This window comes from Macaca thibetana, chromosome 6 (assembly GCF_024542745.1).
Source record: "Macaca thibetana thibetana isolate TM-01 chromosome 6, ASM2454274v1, whole genome shotgun sequence".
Taxonomy (NCBI): Eukaryota; Metazoa; Chordata; class Mammalia; order Primates; family Cercopithecidae; genus Macaca; species Macaca thibetana.
In genome coordinates this window covers 20260207-20281950 of record NC_065583.1, presented here as the reverse complement: position 1 = coordinate 20281950, position 21744 = coordinate 20260207, and the positions used below count along the sequence as shown (strand labels likewise).

The window sequence follows — 21744 nt, the reverse complement described above, 5'->3', positions numbered from 1 at the left end:
GACAAACATCTAGCAAAACTGATCAATGATAAAGAGAATACAAATCACCATATTAAGAAAGAAAGGGGATTATTGCCACAGACACTACAGACATTAAAAGAATAATAGGTGAATACTGTGAATAACTTTATGGCAAATTCCAACATCTTAGAATAAATGGAAAAAAATTATTGGGAACTAAAATGTACTGAACTAAATATGACACATGAAGAAACAGAAAGTCTGACCTGTTTAAAGTCCCATATCTGTTAAAGATACTGGATTTGTCCAGAACTTACTCAAAAGAAAACTTCAGGTCCCGATGACTTTAGTTGGAAATCTATCAAACATTCAAAAAGGGAAGAAAATGCCAAGTTTACAAATTTTCAGAAAATAGAGAAGGAAGATGGATCACTGTCCCCACTCATATTTTGAGGCCAACATAACTCTAATATCAGTCCTAACAAGGGCATTTCCAAAAAAAAAAAAATAGGAATTACAATCCAATATCCTTCATGATGCAAAAATCTTCAACAAAATATTAGAATATCACATGTAACTTCATGTAAAACGACAATCTATTATGGTTAAGTAATATTTATCCTAGGAATGCAAGGTTGCGATAGCTTTATCATTAGAAATCAAATAATATAACCCACCATATTAGCACAATGAACAAGAAAAGATACGATCATTCACTGAAGGGGCTACTTATCCTTCATCTTTGGTTAGATTGGGAAGGATGCCAGCTGATAGCTGGAGCACAATTTTTTTATGAAGAGATGGATATACTTTATATTCTGAGAGTTTCTAGCCTTATAAAACACAATAGTCCCATTTTTCCCCTTTTATCTTTCCATAGTTTGAAGAGCTAGTGATGACCTGAGTTTGAAGGCAAAAAGGAAAGGGGGCTCCTTGAAGATAGCAAATGATTAACAAACATGATTGTGACTGTCTATTCCTTATTCATCCAACTATTCATCTATCCATTCATTATTCAACAAATAGTTCTGAGATTTACAATGCTTTGCCCTCAACACTTTGGGCATAATGATTAAGAAAATAATCATCATACTCACCCAATGGAGCTCACAGTCAGGAAAAAAAGGCAGACATTTATTATGAAATAACACATATAAGTATTGGAATTGTGCAAACTCCTATGAAGAAACGTTACAGGTACTTTGAGAGAGGGAAATTAAGAAAGGCTTTGCTAAGAAATAAAATCTGATTTTAGATTTGAATGTGTGTAGGAGTTAGCTAAGCAAAGAAGGGAAGAAAATATGCTGTAGGCAAAGAGAAGAGCAAGTAAAAAAATCCTTTAGGCCATTCAAAAAAATTTGTTTCTGGTACAATGACTTCCGTCTCTGGATCTTAAAGGATGATTGGGCTGAAGAGCCAAGACTGCCCACTCCAGCCTGTATGCCTTCTACCTTGCAGTCATCAAAAGGTAATTCTCTCCAACTCAATGTGATTTGCAAGAATACAATAAGTACATGATCTTTGGAGAATCTGTGATTAAGACTTTAAGTGGAAGGGCCAGGAAATAATGTCAAGGAGAAGTTTCTATTTTCTGATCCTCTCTTCCTCCATTCCATAGCCAAAAAAAGAGAGAAAAACTTACTTTCTTTGAGTGGAAGTTTTAGACAATTGTCTTCTATGTGGCATATTGTGCTTCACAAATTGTTCCGATATTTTGGGCTCTTATAGCTGCATACAATGGCTAACCAAAAAGCTTAAAATACCAGAAACCAGGCCTAGAAAAATAACAGCTCCATCAGGAAGTGGAAAACATACTGAGCCCAAGTAAACCCCATCTATTCCTCGCAGGGAGGAGTTAGGTCATGGCCTGCTTGGACTTCACTATGTTAGAGTGCTGTGATTAGAGGGACTGAAGATTTCTCCTGGCTTCGGGACAGTCATTCACCTCCTATTTGGCAATGGAGAATTGGGCAGATCATTTGTCTTTTTCTTTCTGGAAAAACGGATGCAGCATTTTCCTCATCTGTGGTTTCCCAGAAGAGAGAGGTTGTTAAAATGAGAATAACAAACCCACTTTTGTTAATAACGAATCCCTTCTTTGGCTTTTGAAAGAGTCTTTTTACATATTTTCTCTGAATTCTTTCCACGGTTTTCCAAGCCTAGTAAAGTATCAGTAAGTATATGTTAAATTAATTATCAACTACAGGATGCCGTTTTTTGAGCCTATACTGTTTTTATTAACTAAACGAAAAGTATCACCAGCATAGTTGAATTATCAAACTCTGTGTTTGTGGTAGTCATTTCACAAAGTATTCACATATCAAAATATCACATTGTACATAGTAAATATACTCAATTTTATTTGTCAATTACATCTTAATAAAGTTATAAAAAATAGCTTAACACAATATCAGATTGTAACTAGACTTTCGGGAGTAAATTAATTTCAATCTCAACATGTCCAAATGTGAGTTTTAAATTCTTTAACCCTCGGTTTCCTCATCTGTAAAATAGGAATGACATTATGCCTGCCCAAGGGGCTGCTGTGAAGATTAAATGAGATGATAAATGTAAAGAGCTCACCTAGAATGTGTAGCACAAAATGACATTCCAAATAGTAGCTATTGCTCATCTTACATTGAAGATATTTCTTCAAAACTTAAAAGAGCCTTTTTGTTAAACCTTAAAGTACATTTTTTCAATGTATCTTCACAATCAAAAAATTGTATCCCATTAGCATGACCTTCACTTAAAGAGCTGATAAGAAAACCGTGGAATTAGAAAGACACAGTCAAATAACTTTTCTGCATCTATAACTAATCTAGAATTCTTTCTGTCTTCTTCTCACATATTAAAATGATTTTGATATAATTATAATTCAAAGTAGCCACAATTATACAACTCAAGGCCAGCACATCTGTAATAGATTTTTCCCATTTCTGTCCACCAACCTTTACCATTTGGCAGTATATTTAATTAAATTTATGCTCAATAATACTTTATGTAAGAGTTTTAAGTATAAACAAAATTCCTCAATGTATAGCCATAATAAATATTTATTTCTAAAGGTAGTGAAAGTGGCATGTGAAATCAATTAATATAACAATGAGAGTGGCTTTGTGTCTTAATTAAAAATAATTTTTTAAAAAAGTCCTGTTTATCAGAAACAAATTTAAGAAACAAAGTAAGTAGCAGTGATCTAAAATATTCTTGACCGATTTATGGATATTATGATACTAAAATGCTCATTCTGTCAATGTATAAATGCTTCTCTTAATAACAACGACTAAAAGGAACACAAGAATCACTTCCTATATTAAAACAGTTTAACACCTTAACGTCCAGTTCTGACATTAGTGCTCATATGACTTAAGCATCATTTTTCCTCAGTATATTTTAAATGTAGTTGTAGCTTGGTGTTATGCTGATTGAGAGCATGACACCTGAGGATAGACTGTCTGCGACTGAATCCTGACTTGATATCTCACTAGCTGTGTGACCTTACTTAATCTCTTTGTGCCCATTTTATTCTCATATGGTAAATACACCACAATGAGAAAATGAACATAAGGCATTTAGTACACAGTAAGTTTTCAATAATTGATAGCCAGAGGTAGATAGATGATAGATAGACAGACAGACAGATAGATAGATAGATAGATAGATAGATAGATAGATAGATAGAGACAGATAAATAAATATGGCCATAGGATAATTTACATAAAGTACCTAATATATTTATTTAAGTAGCCAGAAATTACTTATCAAATGGTTTGTGGCCAGGAAGGGTTATAAATTCCAGCAGAGGGTCATATGTATATTAGGGGATTCCTAATTTCACTATTTTGTATTTTCTCTTGAGAGGACCTATATCTAGAGTAAACTTAAGTGAAATTAGTTAAATTGATAAATTTCCTGACTGCCTGTCATGTACAAAGCAGAACAAGAGATAAAAGATAATACAGGACATAACTCTTCCTTCGATAAGCATAGCAGTCAAAGTACTTAGTTGCAAACAACAAAAACTGACTTTGGCTAAATTAAACTGACAATGAACAGATCATAGAAGGCAGAAGATCCACTGGAAACTATGCAGTCAGCAACAATGCCCAAATGTACAGGGCAGAAATGGTCCTGTGAAGTTATTGGTGCTGCCTCCACTGAGCATCAGTTTCCACCGCAGATATCATCAGCATGTGCCACTAAACACTGCTTGCCATCCACTGCCACAGCTGCCATCCTTCTTAGGCTGGACTTTTCCATAGACACTGTTTTCTTGTTTGTTTGTTTGTCTGGTTTTTTTGGGTTTTTTGGTTTGTTTTGTTTTCTTTTGTTTTGAGACAGTCTCGCTCTGTTGCCAGGCTGGAGTTCAGTGGCGTGATCTCGGCTCACTGCAACTTCTGCCTCCTGGGTTCAAGCCATTCTCCTGCCTCAGCCTCCCGAGTAGCTGGAACTACAGGCGTGCACCACCATGTCCAGCTAATTTTTGTATTTCTAGTAAAGACGGGGTTTCACTACTTTGGCCAGGATGGTATCGATCTCTTCACTGTTTTATTTTTTGCCACCCATTTCCAACTCAAAGTTATATGATTGGCCGTGCCTTGGTTTTGCACCTACCTTCTAGTTTTAAGGGAGGCTGGGAAGATGATTCTCTGACTTTTTAAACTACTGTTATGGAGGTGGGTCTGTCTCATAAAGTAAGGAATTCTACACATACAGTGTTTGGGTATGGGCCAGGCAAAGAAACGTCCACTGAAAGCATACACTTCAGTAGGTAGGATTTGATGAAATTATCATACAAAGAGGAATGCGTTAATCATAGGTTAGATGCGTAAACAAGGAAACAATATATACAGTGATTAAAGACATGGGTTCTAAAATCAGAATGACCTCAGTTTAAATCCCAGCTTAGCCACTCTGCTTGATACTGGGTTCTGACTTACCACAAACTACACTTCCCAGGATCACTGTTTTCTATGGTTCTAAACGTGATCCAGACTCTGCCAGTCAGATGTACTTGTGGGGTACTTGAATTCAGGACTGCATTGAATGGAGAGAAAAGTATGGCACAGATCATCTGCTGTGCTAATACAGACTACATGAGAAGCACTGTGGTTTCCGTTTAGCAGCTAGAGCAGTGACGTCTTTATTCAGCAGGTGCTCCCAATATACCAGCAGGAATAGTGGCTGCCTTGGCAATACATGACTGGGCTGTAATTTTGGAAGTCATCTCTAAAAGCACACAGCCTCACATCTCTTTCTTCAATCCACCCAATAATTCCTTAACCCATATAATCCCATTCTGTTGAAACTAGCTTTATTGGATTCAATTTTCTTCAACTAAACCTTAATCAATACATTCACTTGCTAACATGGGCGGCCTTATGTAAGTTACACAACTTCTCCAAGACCCCATGTCCTCATCTGTAAAGAGGAGATAATATAAGTAGCTGCCCCATAAGAGGGTTGGGTGAGATCTTGTTTGTAAGTACACAGCACAAGATCTGGCACATAGCAATCATTAAATACAGAGTAGTTACTACTGATGGTGATGGTGACAATGTAATTTTCATGGGGCTGGCGGCAGTGGAGGTGTGAGCAGGGGTAGATGATAGACTCTGGAGGCTACCATGAAGAAAGAGGTATTTGATTTGCAAAAACTAGCACACGTTATTGAAAATCTATGGAAAGAAAAATATCTTCAAGCAGTAACACAGGAAGCCAAGTCTAGGATCTGAGAAAAGTCAGCCGGTGTTGCAGTTCAATGGGCTGCAACTATCAAACAAAAACAACAGGAGGTTTCCGAAAATGCTTCAGGGAAGGTTTGTGGGTGTATTTACGCCTCTGGCTGAGGATGTTCACATCAGGTTTCACAAAGTGCTCTCCAGCATTCACTGAAAATGCCAAGAAATCTGCAAATGTGGCATTTTCACCTAATTAGGATCAAGTATAAAATGAAGCCCAGCCAAGAGGAGAGTTTTTGCAGGATGATGGCATTGTTGGCACCTTTCCTGAGCCTAAAAGAAAACTAAGTAAACACGTTTGCACTCCCACCACCCTCCCGCTATGAAATTTGCCCACAGAGAGATTTACAATATGTTGTGAAGACCTAAAGTGCCTTTTTTAGATCTAATGGGCAATTTGAAGGCAGGGTGAAAATTAGCATTAGAAATTTAAAAGAAGGTGACCATCACCTTCAGAAAAGTAAATAGACACAATGTGGGTTTTTGAGCAAAGCCTTATCAAACACTCAGTGTCCTGAGAGACACTGGAAATCATTTAGTCGTTAAGAAAATGCTTCCCTTTTGAGAACCCATAATGGGAATCAGTATCCTTATAATTGCTCCTTGCTGTTCTTTGAGTTGAAAGCTGAGCCTTGTGCCAACACACTCTTAAGCTTGACAGCTGTGCTTACCACCTGGTCAAAGGGGTGCGTTGTTCTCAGGCTCTGGGCTCATTTAGTTACCAGTCGGCTTGTTACAAATGAGGGATTGGAAGCCAGTGGATTCAACTTACCCGGGTTTTACACAGAATTTATATTTTTCAACGTTACAGGGTAAAAACATAATAGGGGGTGGTGTCTACTGCTAAAAGACTTCCCCTCCATCTCTCTCTTTGTATCTAAAATTCTAGGTTCCAAAAGGTATCTACTGATTCATGTGAAAGTCTTGACCACTGCCAGGATGATATAGGTAGTCTACCCACAATCTGCCCTTTGGGCCAGCAGTTATTATGGTATACACATACCCTTCATTAACTGTTCCACTTTGCACGCTATATCAGAAAGAGTCTAATGGTGTCTTGAGGGAAATGAAACCAGAAGGTGGGTTTTCACTTGTGAGAGTGGGAGATAGTAATTTGATAACATTATGAATTATGTTTCTCTCTGGTTTTTCCACATAGAAATAATAAAATAATAATTTATAAATACAAAAATAACTATTTCAATTCTAAATGGACTTGGGGTCCCCTTTACATTTTATCATACAAAGAGGAATGCGTAGAATATATCTACAAAGAGATGAACACATCCAGGGCAGGTTTTCATTATTCGTCTTAATGTAATAGTGAAACTTACAACTGATAGTATTTAAGGGTAGAAGATAGTTATTTGCCTTAGTGATACCTTATAAAATAGATACCCTGCACTGCTATAAGATCTGTTCAAGGCTTACCTTGTACAATAATTGCAATGCCTCTTAAGTATTCAATTATATCTTCCTTTAACCCATTAATTTTACATTAGAAAAATGCTGCCCATGTAACATGTAAGTCTTATCAAATATCACGAATGTAAACCAAGTCTAAAGAAGTGATACTATAAAGGATTCATCCTGAAGGTTTAAGTAGAAAATTTCCTGTGGAACAATATCCGATTGTATATTCTCTATGACGTGCGAACTGGGTATTTCAATTACACATTCTCTATGATGTGAAAATTCAACTTCTATGCATTCATCTTATATATTAGTGTATTCAACAGACTTTCCTGAGATGATGGAAATGTTCTATTTGTCTCCACTGTCCAGTACGGCAGCCACTTGTTACATGTGGCTATTGAGCACATGAAAATATGCCTTTTATAAATGGAGAAATAAATTTTTAGTATTTCTTAAGTTGAATTTACATTTAATTTTACATACCATACAAAATAGCATAGCTATATATATTATGCAAAAATATATGTTTATATACACATATATATACATTCATATACATAAAATCATGGTTGTATTCGATGATACAGCCTCAATCATATACAAATTATAATACTTAAAATAGCAACACAGTAGAAATAATTTATGTTCTAAAATAGGTAACTGGTTACAGAAATTATGGTTCATTTAAATGTAGATACTAGGGAGGAACTGCAAATTATATTCTAAAGAATATTTCAGAAAATAAGATATATGTGATAATGCTCTTAAATTTTTAAAATGAGGTTAACTATTGCATATGCAGTTAAATATTAATATGTGTATTAAAAAAGGTGAGTTCCAGTTTATGACAGCATATTTACTTTTCCCGCCCTACTCCAATCTTACAGGAAAAATTCTAAAAGGAAGGAACAGTAATAAATCCATACTAGCATGACAAAATGGGAAAGTATGCCATCATTCAGCCAAAACTATTGAAAAATTTAGAAAAGTTAGAATGTAAATGAGGTTACGTAGATTCAAAAATTAAAAAGAGAAACCTCAACCTAAAAAAGGATTTGGATGAAGCAGGGCTAAGGAGAGAGCCAATCTTCCCACTAAAGTCCAGAGCAGTGACTTTCAAGCTATGGTCCCTGCACCAGCAGTATCTGTATGGCCTGGGAATTTGTTAGAAATGCACATTCGCAGACCTCACCCAGGCCCACTGAGTCAGAAAGCCTGGAGATGGGTTTTAATAAGCCCTCCAGGAGATTCTCCTGCCCATTCACATGTGAGAATCACACTCCAGAACAGTCATTCCCAATGCTGGTTGTTCACTGCAGTCACCTGAAGAACTTCTAAAATTGCTAATTTAATAGGCCTGTGGTGTGGCCTCATCATTTGAATTAAAAAAAAAAAAAACATCCCCAGTGATTTTATAATATGCAGCAAGGTTGAGAACGTATGCCCTAGAGAATTTCCAAACTCAGTCAGCAAGTTCAACGTGAGAGCGTGTCCATGGATCTGCCAGACTGGTTTTCTTTCTCTCCTACAACTGTTTGTGGTGATTTCACCCAAGATTACAACGTAAGAAAGCCCCTTAAACAAAGTGGGGGCTGCCTAGTTCCTAATTTAGATATTGGACTGAAGAGAATCAGGACAGAGTTTCAGATAGCTCTGGGCACTTCTATAAATAGAGGGAAAAAAAGGAATCCCATTTCCTCCTAGGAGTGAGAGTGAAATAATCTGGAGTGCAGGAGGCCCAGATGAAAGTCGTGGTTATCTGTGAAAGGTCCTAGCACACTCTCTCAAAGAGGGAGACTGGTGAGCATGGCCAGATCTCCTCCTGTACCATCCTCTTCAGCAAAGAGGCTGACTATGGAAACCATCATGTAAAAGTGCTGAGGAAATGCATATAGGTTTTAAAAACCCATATGAGAGACTTGATCTGGTCAGATTAGTCTTTTATTTACAAACATGAACTGAATTCCAAGATTAGCAGACATCTGAAGAAAATCATCAGCATAAAAAAAGAAAGACCAAGATAAGCCAACATACATCGTCAGAGAAAGAAAGAGGAACAGAGCAGAAAACTTGTAAAATAATTTAAATTTTGATGTTTAAAACCAAAAGGACATTCCATGAGAACAAGTGAGTATGGAAAATGAGTAACCACATCATAAAGAAGAGTTCTTAGAAACTGAAAACGTGACTGCCAAAACAAAATATTTACCAATAATAATATCTTTAGAATAAAATAAATATTATCAATTTGGAAGATAAGAATTAAAAGTTTCAGTTCAGATCCATGGCACATTTATGCAAGAGACCAACGATCTATTTAGTGCAAACCTCAGAGGGAGAAAACAGAGACATTAAAAGAGGACATTAAACAAATAAGGTTTCTCTTTACTAGGGGAAAGAACCCTTTAGATGGAAAGCGTTTCCTTGTGTTATTTTTAATATTCAATATTAAGACATACCCTTTATACCCAAGTCACCAGTTTACTTTCTAATAATGGAAAATTGAAAAGGCAGAGTCTTCGAGTCCAGATATACGTCAAGGTCAGAAATATCCATAGGAAATGCCAGAGGTTCAACATGCATATCCAAGCACTTATCTATGGTCATGGGGGATCAATTGTTAAACCAAGATCACATTCCAACAAAGTATCTTCACACAGCGAGAATGGAATATAAATCCCTCACTTCCACAACACTGGACACAATTCAAGAAAATATCAAAATAGAACAGTGATGCAAATTAAATTTGTATGCAGTGACACCATGGAGCATTTGCAATGCTCTTTGCTTTTTTCTCAATAAATAATTACAATGAAGCCTCACTGGAGTTTTACAGGAGTATTTTTCTAATTTAAAATAACTCAAGGATCACCTAAAATATTTATTAGTTTCATTATGTGACACCTCCACTTTACACCCTCATTTCACACACATACATGCACAGACACATGCACATATACCTTCTCTTCTGTTGAGCCTTAAGAAGATCAAAATATTCAAGAAGGTTTAGATTATTCAGAAAGAGAGAAAAATATTAGGGTTTTAGCCTTATTCCTCATAGGCACAAGTGTGAGATATATTCCTATGAGGAAAATCTGAGAGAAGAAAGATTGCTAGCGAAACAACAACAGACCAACAGCAAAACACATAGGTTGTTCTACTTTAAATTTTAGCAGGGATGTGATTTTCATCTTTTCCTAAATAGCATTGCTCTCAGAGGTATATGCATATGGGATCTGCATCCTCACATAAACCAGGGCTTGCCTAGTTGTCCTTTAACTGAAGTCCTATATATTTTTGCTTGTGCCAAGTAACCCCTAACCTACAGCTACTTAGAGACAATGTAATCCCATCGCTTGCTCAGTGAAAGAATTCCTTTACTCCCAGAAAATGACTTTACAGAATACGGCAGCCCATCTGATTTTTCACCAGCTGTAACTGCTATGAACTTTTCTTTTTTTAACTTTCAGCTGAAAATTGCCTTTTGGCATCTTTTACCATTAGTTAATTTTGTCTTTAGGGTACACAGAGTCTACTCTCTTTCCTTAAGAGGAAATTCTGCATTTATTTGAAAATAGCTATCCTGTTCAACCACTGCCATCCTTCCTAGCCTAAGTGTTCCTTCCTCAGGGTAAATGTTCCCTCCATCACTCCAGTTCCTTCTATTGGCTTTCCAGACTCCATGGTTTATATATCATTCATATTTTGGTTGTTCTCCTTGCTAAATATCCCTCTTAAAATGTAACTCTAACTGAGCACAGTATTCCAGCAGTAATTTGATAATGATAATGATGATGCTATAATGATAACAGCTGCTACTTATGGAAAGATCAGTACCAAGCCTTGCGCAAAGATCTCTATCTTGATTATCTTACTACCTTTAAGGGTCACAATATCGTACAAATGAGAAACTGCAGCTCGAAGAAGCTAAGTGACCTGTTTAGTTAGCTTGAGGAAACCATACTAGACAAGTCTATCTCTATTCAAACAATACCCTCTTATTCACTATACCACATTTGCAAAGAGCCCCACCAGCTCACTACTTCCTCTGTTACAGATGTTTTGAGACTACTGTTATACTCTAAGGTGCTATCGATGTTTACTCGGGGGTGGAGAAACATAATGCACTTTTCATTTTTTAAATTATTAAAAATACCGTATTTATGTTTACTGAAATATTAGTGAATATATAGCATAACCCAATACAGAATATATTAACTCATTGCTATAGTAAATTTGGATGCAATATCTCAAATGCTTCAATGTATCAATCTATACTGACCTCTTTGACAAGGATGATTTAGAATAAAATTGTTGAATAAAGAAAACACAGCCTTTATTCCATCAATGAGCCAACAACATGTTATCTTTATATAGTACACAAATTGGAAATCAGTAACACAACAGGCACATTTCTGTCTTCTGCCTTCCTAAAGCATGGTGCATACTCTAAGAAGAAGAGATGCTTATACAAAAACACTCTCACACACTCACAAGTACCTTTTGCTATATCAATCAAATAGGCTTTAGATGACCACCAGGTTTGATTGCCTTCTTTGGCCAATTGAAATGTTAATAAAACCATGAAGGGATTATATTTATAAATGAACTGTTCTTTCACTTAATCCAAATCCAGAGGTCAAAATGTTTTTAAATATCCGTCTTTGGATTTTGAAGCTAGCTATTAATTCTTTCCCTACAGTCAAAATAAAACAAATTAATTTGCATCTTATAATGTAGGCACAGCTGGCTGACACATTCTATGAGGAAGTAGATAGCACTACAGAAAATGAGACAGACTTGGAATGTCAAAGCAAGGGCCAGAATAAAATCTACGAAGGTTTAGAAGGGTGATGCTGGGCTCTGGGTCTCCTCGGCTAGACTTCCTAGTCTCATAATTAGTGCAATCCATGGCAGTATGGGACTTTTAAAATATAACAACCAAATCTGGGATTATTATAGTAATAGTTATTATTAATTACTGAAGTCACTATTTATTAGATGTCTACCATGGACCAAAGCAATGTGTTAGATTCTTTGTCTAAAGGACTTCATGTGAGCTTCATAACAATCTCCTATGTTAGGTATTATTATTTCCATTTTACCCCTGAAGAAAGAGGGTCCACTAAGTGAGTGACTTTGGCAGCGACTTAATCAGCGACTCTGAGAGGCCAGCAACAATTGGTTTCTGATGCTGTCACAAAGTGTGTAGAACTTTTTTCTTTATCTAAATCTTAAAAGGAGATGCCTGATGGGCTGTTTCAGTAAACACTTTGTGTATCCCTGTGAAGGTGCCTGTGAAAGAGCTGCTGAGAAAGTTTTATGTCTTCTAGTTCTTTGTAGATCCCACTATGGCTGAGATTGACTGAAAATCCACATTGTTGAAAATGAGAACACTAAACGTCTTCTCTGCAACACTGACACTGGCCAGTCCAATTCACTCAGAGATAAGATGAGACAAAAACACATAATGAATGAACAAAGAATTATCCTTTGGATTTTTAGTAATCTGAGCAGCTTATCAATGGGTTTAGTTTAGAGAATTCCTTATTCCTTTTCAGACAAGCAGTTCATATGCCCTAAGTGGAAAACCTGGAACCAGAGTGAAGACTAGATAAGGCAGCTTTTCTCCTGAGGGAGGGAAGAGGGGTGCATAATGAGGCCACATAGTTGACATTGGTATTGTGTAGTTGAGCTGGCACAGAACACAGCTGAATATCCCCCTGACTATTCCCATTTCAAAGAGATATAATACTTCCACCACCTCCTTTTCACTATTTTTTATATCTGGATGGAACATATTAAGTGGCCTCACAGTGTAATGACTTTCAATGTCTTCCTGACAATGTGATTAAAACTTATTTCTTTTAAAGAGAGAAATCTTTGATTTGTACTAACAGTTCTAAATTATACTTGGCAGCATCAGATTCCAAAAGCATTGGCACACCTGGGGAGATTGAACTCATTCCTAAACAGCAAGTGCATTCAAAAGAATTTTGTTTATGTAGGCTTGGGTATAACTTTGTTGTTGTTTGGTGCTTTTTGGGTGACACTTCCCTAGAAAAAGAGGCAGTATTCCAGTGTCCCTTTCCCAACCTGTACTGAAAGTTTCAGAGAGAGACAGAAGCATAATGCATGCTGTGTAGACAAAATATCGTAGAGTTTCCTCTGACCACACAGGTAACAGGAACATGTAGGTCAAAGGTAGCTTTAGGAGACAGAATTGGAAATGCCTAGGAATGGATTTCTCCTTTCAATTTTAGCAGTTAAGTTTCATGGCCTTCATAGTGATAAATATTATCAAGACACATCTAATTCTACAAATCTCATGAATTCTATGAAACATCCTCCATCCCTCTATATTTAAGAAAAGTCATGAAGTTGGTGTGGTCCATATTAACCTTTTAGAGCCCTCAGTACTTTATTTCAAGGCTTGTTTTAAACAGCCTTTTTTAAAGATGTATAGAACTAAGTACTTCATCTTGGCAGCAATTTTAGTAATGCAATTTTATATTCATACATGTATTGACTTAAATTAGACATTGAGTATCCTTAACCCAAAAATCTGAAATATGAAAGGCTCCAAAATCCAAATCAATTTGAGTGCTGGCATGACACTCAAATAAAATGCTCACTGGAGCACTTCAGATTTTGGATTAGGGAGGCTCAACTGCTAAGTATGTAATATACTACTTACAAATATATTGCAAATATTCTAAAATCTGAAACAATCTGAAATTCAAAACATTTCTGGTCTAAAGCATGTCAGATTTGGGATACACAACCTATATATCTATCTCCCTCACTTTAATAAAGGAGGCCAGGGATATTGTATATATTGCTATTCACTATTAGATCTTCAGCGCTTATTACGATACCTGGTAAAAGGTTAGCATTCAATAAAAATTTAATGAACAAATACATTCCTGAGTGAATGAATGAATGAACCATTAGCTCAATCCTAATGTCCCCTGACTCCAAGCTGCCAAGAGTCAGCCTATGTTATCCTCTCCTGAACTGATCCAATACACTGACTGTTGATATGCTGACAAGGTATTAATAATTTAGTAATGCCACAGTTAGGTTAATTTTCATTTGCCAGAGGGAGGGAGGAAAAGAGAAAAGCAGAGAAAGAAGGGAGGGAAAAACAGAGGGAAGGAGGAGGGAGAAGGACAGAGAGAAAGACAAAAAGAGAGACGAGGGGAGAGATGGAATGGGCAAGATGAGAGAGGAAGAAGGATATGAGAAAGAGAAAGAGAATGAATGAATGCCCAGAGAACTAGTAGTTTAAGGAATGGGATCCTAAATTCATTTCAATACGTTTAGTTAGTAAACAACCTGTTTACAACAATAAAGCCTGGATATCATGTATATCATTAATATAACACCATATCTAATTCTCTGTAGCAATGATTTGCTAACAGTCTAAATATGAATAAGCCCAAATTTTCCATAAGGCCAGCTTATTTCCTACTTTTTAGATTAAGCGGTTTTAGAAGAAGGGTCTGTTAATCTGGTCTCTCCAAAATCAGTGTCTTTTCTAAGCAAGTCAGCTATCTTTCAAATCAGCACAGAGCCACTGGACCACTAAGTGGCTGAATGATCTTAGACAAATCACCTCACCTCCTTGATTTTGACTCCCTATGGTTGTAAAGACAGAAATATTAATATCGACCTTACTTAACAAGGTGATTGTGAAATGAAGTGAGATATGTAAAGCCTAAAGAATCATCATGGTAATTTTTAAATATTAGAGTCAAAATTGTAATTTAATAACAGAAAACTCTTAGGTGTTGCCTGCATCCTTAGGCATCCATTCTTTAAAATAAAGAGGCCTTGTTTACTTATCTGAGAGGGTTGTAGAAGGCTCAAATGAAATAATATCCACGAAAGTCCTTCACCTACCTAAACTATGATTATTTGATATCCCAGAATAATTTTCCCACAAAAAATGCTCTTATGCTGTCTCTGACAGCACATATACCAAAATTGGAACAAAACATGCTTTCACCACAGAAATTCACGAGTGGTACATAGCAATGTGCTTATTTCAGCATATTCTTATATCAACAATGTGAAATTACAAAAGAATTTGAACTTTGTAGAACATTATTATGCTTTCTAAATTGTAGCCATAAGTTTAGAAAATGCAACATGCAATGCTATCCTAAAAATATTTACATAAAGTTAATCATTGAAATCCTATGGACCAATTTCATTAACTAGTTCTATAAGGCAAAAATATAATTTGAAAATAATGATGATTTGAAATACAAGTATGCAATCAGTTTCTTCAAAAATACATGTAATTTAATTACCCTGGAGGCTATCTTTTAAATCGAGCAAAAATATCCACAATGTGTCATAAATGCCATATTTCTGCTCAGAGCAATGATTTAGTCATGCTACTTGCCAGAGCTAAAACTCCTCACAAAGGCTAAGAGTACCCTCACAGCAGTCCGGTTACTCATTATTTAGAATTCTGGATATAAAATTGTCAGCTTCCAATTATTTAGTGGGATAAAGATTTCGTGAGATAAAGTATGGAAACATTGCAAAGAAGTGACAGAGACTCAAAATGTTCTTCTACCTCAAACCATCTCCCTGTGTGACCTCCAAAATGGAGATGTGTTATAAAATCACCATTTTAGCCCACCCAATAGGGCAGCTGACTGAATCATCAATGTGGAAGCTAAAATCATGGCCTAGAAAAGCAAGCACATTGCAAAACAGGTCAGCACAGTAAACAGAATTCACATACACACACACACACACACACACTCACAATCTTGCTCATCAGATGGCCTTCAGCAAAAAATATACTTTAGAGACTGAAAATCGTCCCTTGAAATAACAACAGAAAACATTCTATAAAACCTTACTCTATGAATGTTTTAACTAATCTGAAAGACCACATTTATTTTGCAATTACAAAGATAGAAAGTTTATGAGAGACAAAGACAGGACAACTTGTGACATTCTGCCACCTCCACCTATTTTCCAAAGCCTGTTGTAACTGTTTGCACCAATTCCATATTTTAAATGCCTGAAATAGCCCTTGGTCCCCTTCCCGGCTGTTAGCATATTCCTTTTATTGTCAGATTATTTCGTCCCTAAATATCTCTCCCGAAGATTTAGGGATGAGACTAAGAGGGTGGCAGCATAACTGAGAAAAGATGCTGTCAATGCCTCCCTCAACCAAATTTAGTGAGCTGGCAGATCCTAGCCCTAGCTCAGGGCCTGTGGTCTGGACATGAGCCAGCACCGGAGTCCTCTGCAAAAGAACCTGAAAGCAGAGTCCAGTCTAGCTGGATTCTCAGAACGACTTACAGCTCTCAATTTCCAAGGTGCAGTTTTGTTCATCCAGTGGGTACCTCCTTAGGTCCATCATGCAGGCAGCTGTGGTTGTGATTCTAGAAGATAAATAGCAATGATGAGTGTTGTTAGTAGGTCTAAGGCTGCAGCTGGGAATTTAAATCTAAGTATCAAAGAAGAGACTGTGACTTAGCCTTAGTATTAATGAAAATGACTGATGCAACTTTAATAACCATATTTCTTTATGAATCTCACACTGATTCAGAAGATAGAGACTGGACTAAATCCGTATTTCCCAAAGTATGGTCCATTATCTACTTGTATCAAAATAATCTGAGCGAGTTTCTTCAAAAGGCACTTCTCATGCCCCAAGAGTGTGTTGGGGAGAGGTGGAGTGGTGCCAAAACTCTATTTTACAAGCATCACTGCTGACTGAGAATGTGGGCAAAGAATATTCCCATTTCTATCACATTTATTTTCTCCTCCTTTCCTCAAGATCAGAAAAATGCAATCTATCAATCTTAGTTTTGGTCCATCATTTTTCACCCTTCTATACATAACATGGTATTTTGCCAGTGCTTTAATATAACACACATCAGCCTTTTATCTATATCTGATTTCAGTATTTTATCTATACCTGATTTCCGTCCTGAGTAATCTGATGTTTTCATGATCCCCTAGACAGTATACTCCTATGGGATGGCACAGTTATTTATTTAGAACACTTAGTACCTTTATTATTTTATCAGGAAAAAATAAATACATTCCTTCAATTTGTCTTTATATTTCTGTCATTATTTTTTACTAATCTTTCTGCTGACCTTCTAGAAGCCAAAAAACATATACATTAGAGTTTTATATATTGTTTTATATATTATTATATATAAATACATATAACTATATATAATTATTATATATAAATATATATAACTATATATAACTATATATATATATATATAAAACTCTAAAAGAGTTATCAAGGTATGTTTTCTGATTAATGAGGCATCATAGGATCATGAAAGTACACAAGTTTTAAAACATACCAAATGTAGGTATGAGTTCCATTTTTTAGTAAAAACTCCAACAGAGTACTTGGCACATAGTTGACCCTTTGAAAATTTACATCTGCTGAGGGAAACTAAAAGTAGAAATTAATGTTGAATTTGATCAACTTTAGCTTACTCTAGTGTGAGGGGTACTATACTATGTGTTGGGAACAGAGAAGAAAGATATAGCTCCAGCTTGGGAGAAATGATCTATAGCTAGACATTTTTATTTAAAAAGTCTTGGACAAAATCTAAACCAGTAACCCAGGTGGACTGAGCCGATGGAATTCCTGAGTCAGGTATGAGAGTCTCATTCCTCAGATACAGAATGGAAACGTGATTAACTTGAAGTCAGTCATTCTCGGCTCTTTAGTTTGATTTCGGTTTCATTAAGGTTTGTGCTCTGTTAATTTCGTAAGTCTCCTAGAGCTGATGTTTATCCCAATTCCTTCATTTCTTTCACCAAGTCCTGTTGGCTCTGCTGCATCGATTCCTTATGATCCCCACTGCCTCCCCTCTGAGTCTACATCCCCAATACCTTACATCCAAGGCCCTGCAGGAGCTTGGTCTCCCAGTCTCTCTATTCACTGCTCCACTATGCATTATCCACACAACCGTCAGATCTTTTAAAAACATAAATTAGATCTTTCCACTCCTCTGCTTAACATTTTCAATGGCTCTTCCAAGATAAGCCAGAGTCCTGGCTATGGCCTGTTGTATTTGGAATACTCTGGTCCTTTCCTTCCTTCCCAGTATCATCTGACTCCATGTCCTCAATCAATATCATTCGGCCTTCTTACTTGCTCACTCTGCCTAGAACATGTGTCTCCCTGATCTTTACAGAGTCCTCGCTCCTGATCCTTCAGTTGAAAATGATCTTTTCTGACAGTCCGTTTCCAAGCAGCCCACCCAAAGTGGTTGCCTTAACTAATGCTCCATCTTATCTTTCTGTTTATTTCCTTCAAGCAATCACCAAAATCTGAAATTATTTTGCTTATTTATGGCCTGTTTGTTTTTAGCGACAGGTTCTTGCTCCGTTGTCCAGGCTGGAATGCAGTGGCACAATCTCAGCTCACTGCGGTCTCAACCTCCTGGTCTCAAACAATCCTCCAGCATCCTCCCAGGGTGCTGGGATTACAGACATGAGCCACTGCACCCAGCCTTATTTATGTTTTGTAAGAACCTGTCTTCTAATAAAGTTTAGGCTGCTTAAGGGCACAGACTTTGTTCTATTTGCTGTTACGGAACTCACTAAGTATCTGATGGATGAATAAACACATGAATTTATAAAGATGCCAGGAGTTGGTTTTGCTCATTGTAAGTCTTTCTATTAGTATTTGGAGGATTATTTTATTACATTACTTCTCTTTTTTTTAGTTTAAAATTAGAATGTGTCTAGAATGTTGTAGAGGTTCTTTTTATATTTTAACAATAGATACATTTTAATTCATTTAAGATTACATAAGTAGTACCAGAGTTTATCTTATCAACTTGATTGTTTATGTTTTCAATGGGATTTACCAAATTCTTATATTCTATAAATTCTATTAAAAGTTATATTTGCATTTTATTGTTCACTCAAGGTTAAAAATTTACAATTTATTTTGGCTCTGTGACACTTGGCTAAATTTCTCACTGGTCCACTGATGTTTTTTGTTTTTTAGTTTGGTATTACATGTACATTCATTCTGAATTGCCAATAACATACAGAGATCTTTACCATACAGAACAGACATTTTCAACAGAAATAAAATTAGGTACATGATGGGCATATTAAACACCAATGCTATTTATGTAACATGGCAGAAATAATCCTGTCTTGAGAAACTAGAGAAAATTAACCTCACCTGATAGAATGGATACAAAAGATATGAAAGTTACAAGAGCATATATACAATTACAAAAAAGAGAGAGAGCCAAGTTTAGAAGGCTTGATTGCGTTAGTGAAGTTTGCAATTGCTACTATAGACTGTGGCTCACACTTTCTGCTGATACATGTTCATAGCAACTAGCACCCGTGAACTGGTGCTGGAAACACCAAGAAAAATATACTGGCTAATACTACTGCAAGAGCAATGAGTTCTACTGATGGTTTAAAAATAAATTAGAAGAAAGTGTTTTCCTCACACACATATTCCTATTTAGTCCAGCATTTTACTGTTGGTTTAATGGTATAATACACTTCATAAAGCTAAAAGACATTTATAATGTCTTCTAGTCAATATTTACAAAGCATTTGTAAGTGTCTTCTGTTGGATTAGAACAGAAACTTTGCAGCCAAAATAGTCCATTTGGAGTCCGGATCACGTAGTCGATGATGAGTAACAGACAAGTCATTTGTATTCTCTGACACTTAGTTGCCTTATCCTGAAAATTTCAATGAAAACTTGCCACCCTACTTTGCTGTGATATAACAAAAGTAGGAATATTTTTAACTCATAAAATGTTCTGCAACTTTTGTTATAGTTATTACTACCTGCTAATATGTAGATAGTGATAACTCATTTTACTAGAAGTTATTTGGCAGTGTGAGTACATCTTTATATACATAAAGACATGTAGAATACCCACACACTTACATTATAAGCAAGGCAGAGATATCAAGATGGATGTAAATAGCTTCCCAACACATAAATTTGCAAAGTAAATAATTACTCCCTACATATATATGGAATTCTAAGAAACAAAATGTAGATGTACAGCAAGCTTGCATCTTTCCAGGTGTGTTATGAGATCAGGAGCCACATCTGTTCTGTCATACTTATATCTCAAGCCCTTTGATAAGTACCTGGCACATGCCACCAACCCTAAATAAAAAATATTGATTATAATAATAATAATAAAACCAATATAACAATAAATAAAACAAAGGGAGGGATCAATAAACATAAGCATTCCAAAACTAAAGATTTTGATGCAATTCTCTATATTTAGTAAGTGCCTTATTTAACTCATGTAAAAACTCTCAAATATATTTGGAAGTTAAAATATAGAAGAAGCTATCCTGTAATTAATCTATTCCAAAAAGCTCGGGAATAAGCATCTAAATCTGTTCTTTGGGACTTTTTGATTTATAACAGAGCTGTTTCTACAGGAAGAAGTCAATACAATAAACACACTTAATGAGATTTTCATGAACATGTCTTTCTGAGTGATGACAAACATCCTTAGTGGATCTTAAATAAATCAACCACACTACTAGGAGTCTTTGAAGTGAGGCTAGTACACCATTATGCAGGTATCCTGATTAATTTTTAAGACCATTGTGAAACAATTCTGTCTTCAATCAAAGGAAAGAGTCAATGATGCCTCAAGAATGTGTCTTATTTACCCGCAGTAAATCGTCTACAGTTAAAAGTGGAAAAGGGTCTTCCATGGGGTAAATTCTATTGCATGATGAAGACCACCCTTGGGGAATGCTAATATTCTGACTGGACTAAGAGATGTTTGGATAAACTCTTTATTACTTAGCCAATGGAAAATATTACCCAAAAATTACTTGTGTCATAAAATATTAACATAGAGCAAGAAAACAAATACATAGCACAGCCTAAACAGTCAGAGTAGAGACGGAGTTTCGCTATGTTGGCCAGCCTGGTCTTGAACTCCTGACCTCAGGTGATCCACCCGCCTCGGCCTCCCAAAGTGCTAGGATTACAGGCATGATCCACCGCACCCGGTCCCAAGGTTGTTTTTGTTTTGTTTTGAGACAAGGTCTCACTCTGTCACCCAGACTGGAGTGCAATGGCATGATCTCAGCTCACTGCAACCTCCACTCCCCCAGGCTCAAGCAATCCTTCTACCTGAGCCTTCTAAGTAGCTGGAACTACAGGTGTGCACCACCATATTTGGCTAACTTTTTAAATTTTTTGTAGAGACAAGGTATCACTATATTGTCCAAGTAGGTCTTGAATTCCTGTGCTCAAGCAATCCTCTCATCTCAGCCTCCCTAAGTGTTGAGATTGCAGGAATAAGCCACCATGCCCAGCCAGCATTCCAAATTCAGATATGACATCTGGATCCAAGTTTGAATATGACCAAAGATAGCTTTTAAGTAATAACAAATGCCTTTGCCAGCTGATATGAAAACCTCAGAATCATAATCAAGGTGACGTAACTTGGGCCTTTCAGTAGCCTCCTTAAGAGGGGCTTCAGGACTAGAATATATGGTCAAACATGTGAGACTCTTGTTAGGATTTTTTAACCAGAAATTATAAGAAAGTGACTTTGGACTTCTACCTTATTTGATTTCTTTATATAAG

General features: G+C 36.3%; 1 protein-coding gene across 3 annotated transcripts in view; it reads right to left on the bottom strand.

Annotated features, from left to right (window-relative positions):
- Window positions 1-21744, bottom strand: part of GABRB2 (gamma-aminobutyric acid type A receptor subunit beta2) — a 271096-nt gene that overhangs the window by 114342 nt on the left and 135010 nt on the right. For all 3 annotated transcript variants that reach the window (XM_050794804.1, XM_050794805.1, XM_050794803.1), the window contains exon 6: window positions 16452-16534. In XM_050794804.1, the coding sequence (XP_050650761.1) occupies window positions 16452-16534 (83 nt within the window). The remainder of the gene's footprint in view (window positions 1-16451; window positions 16535-21744) is intronic.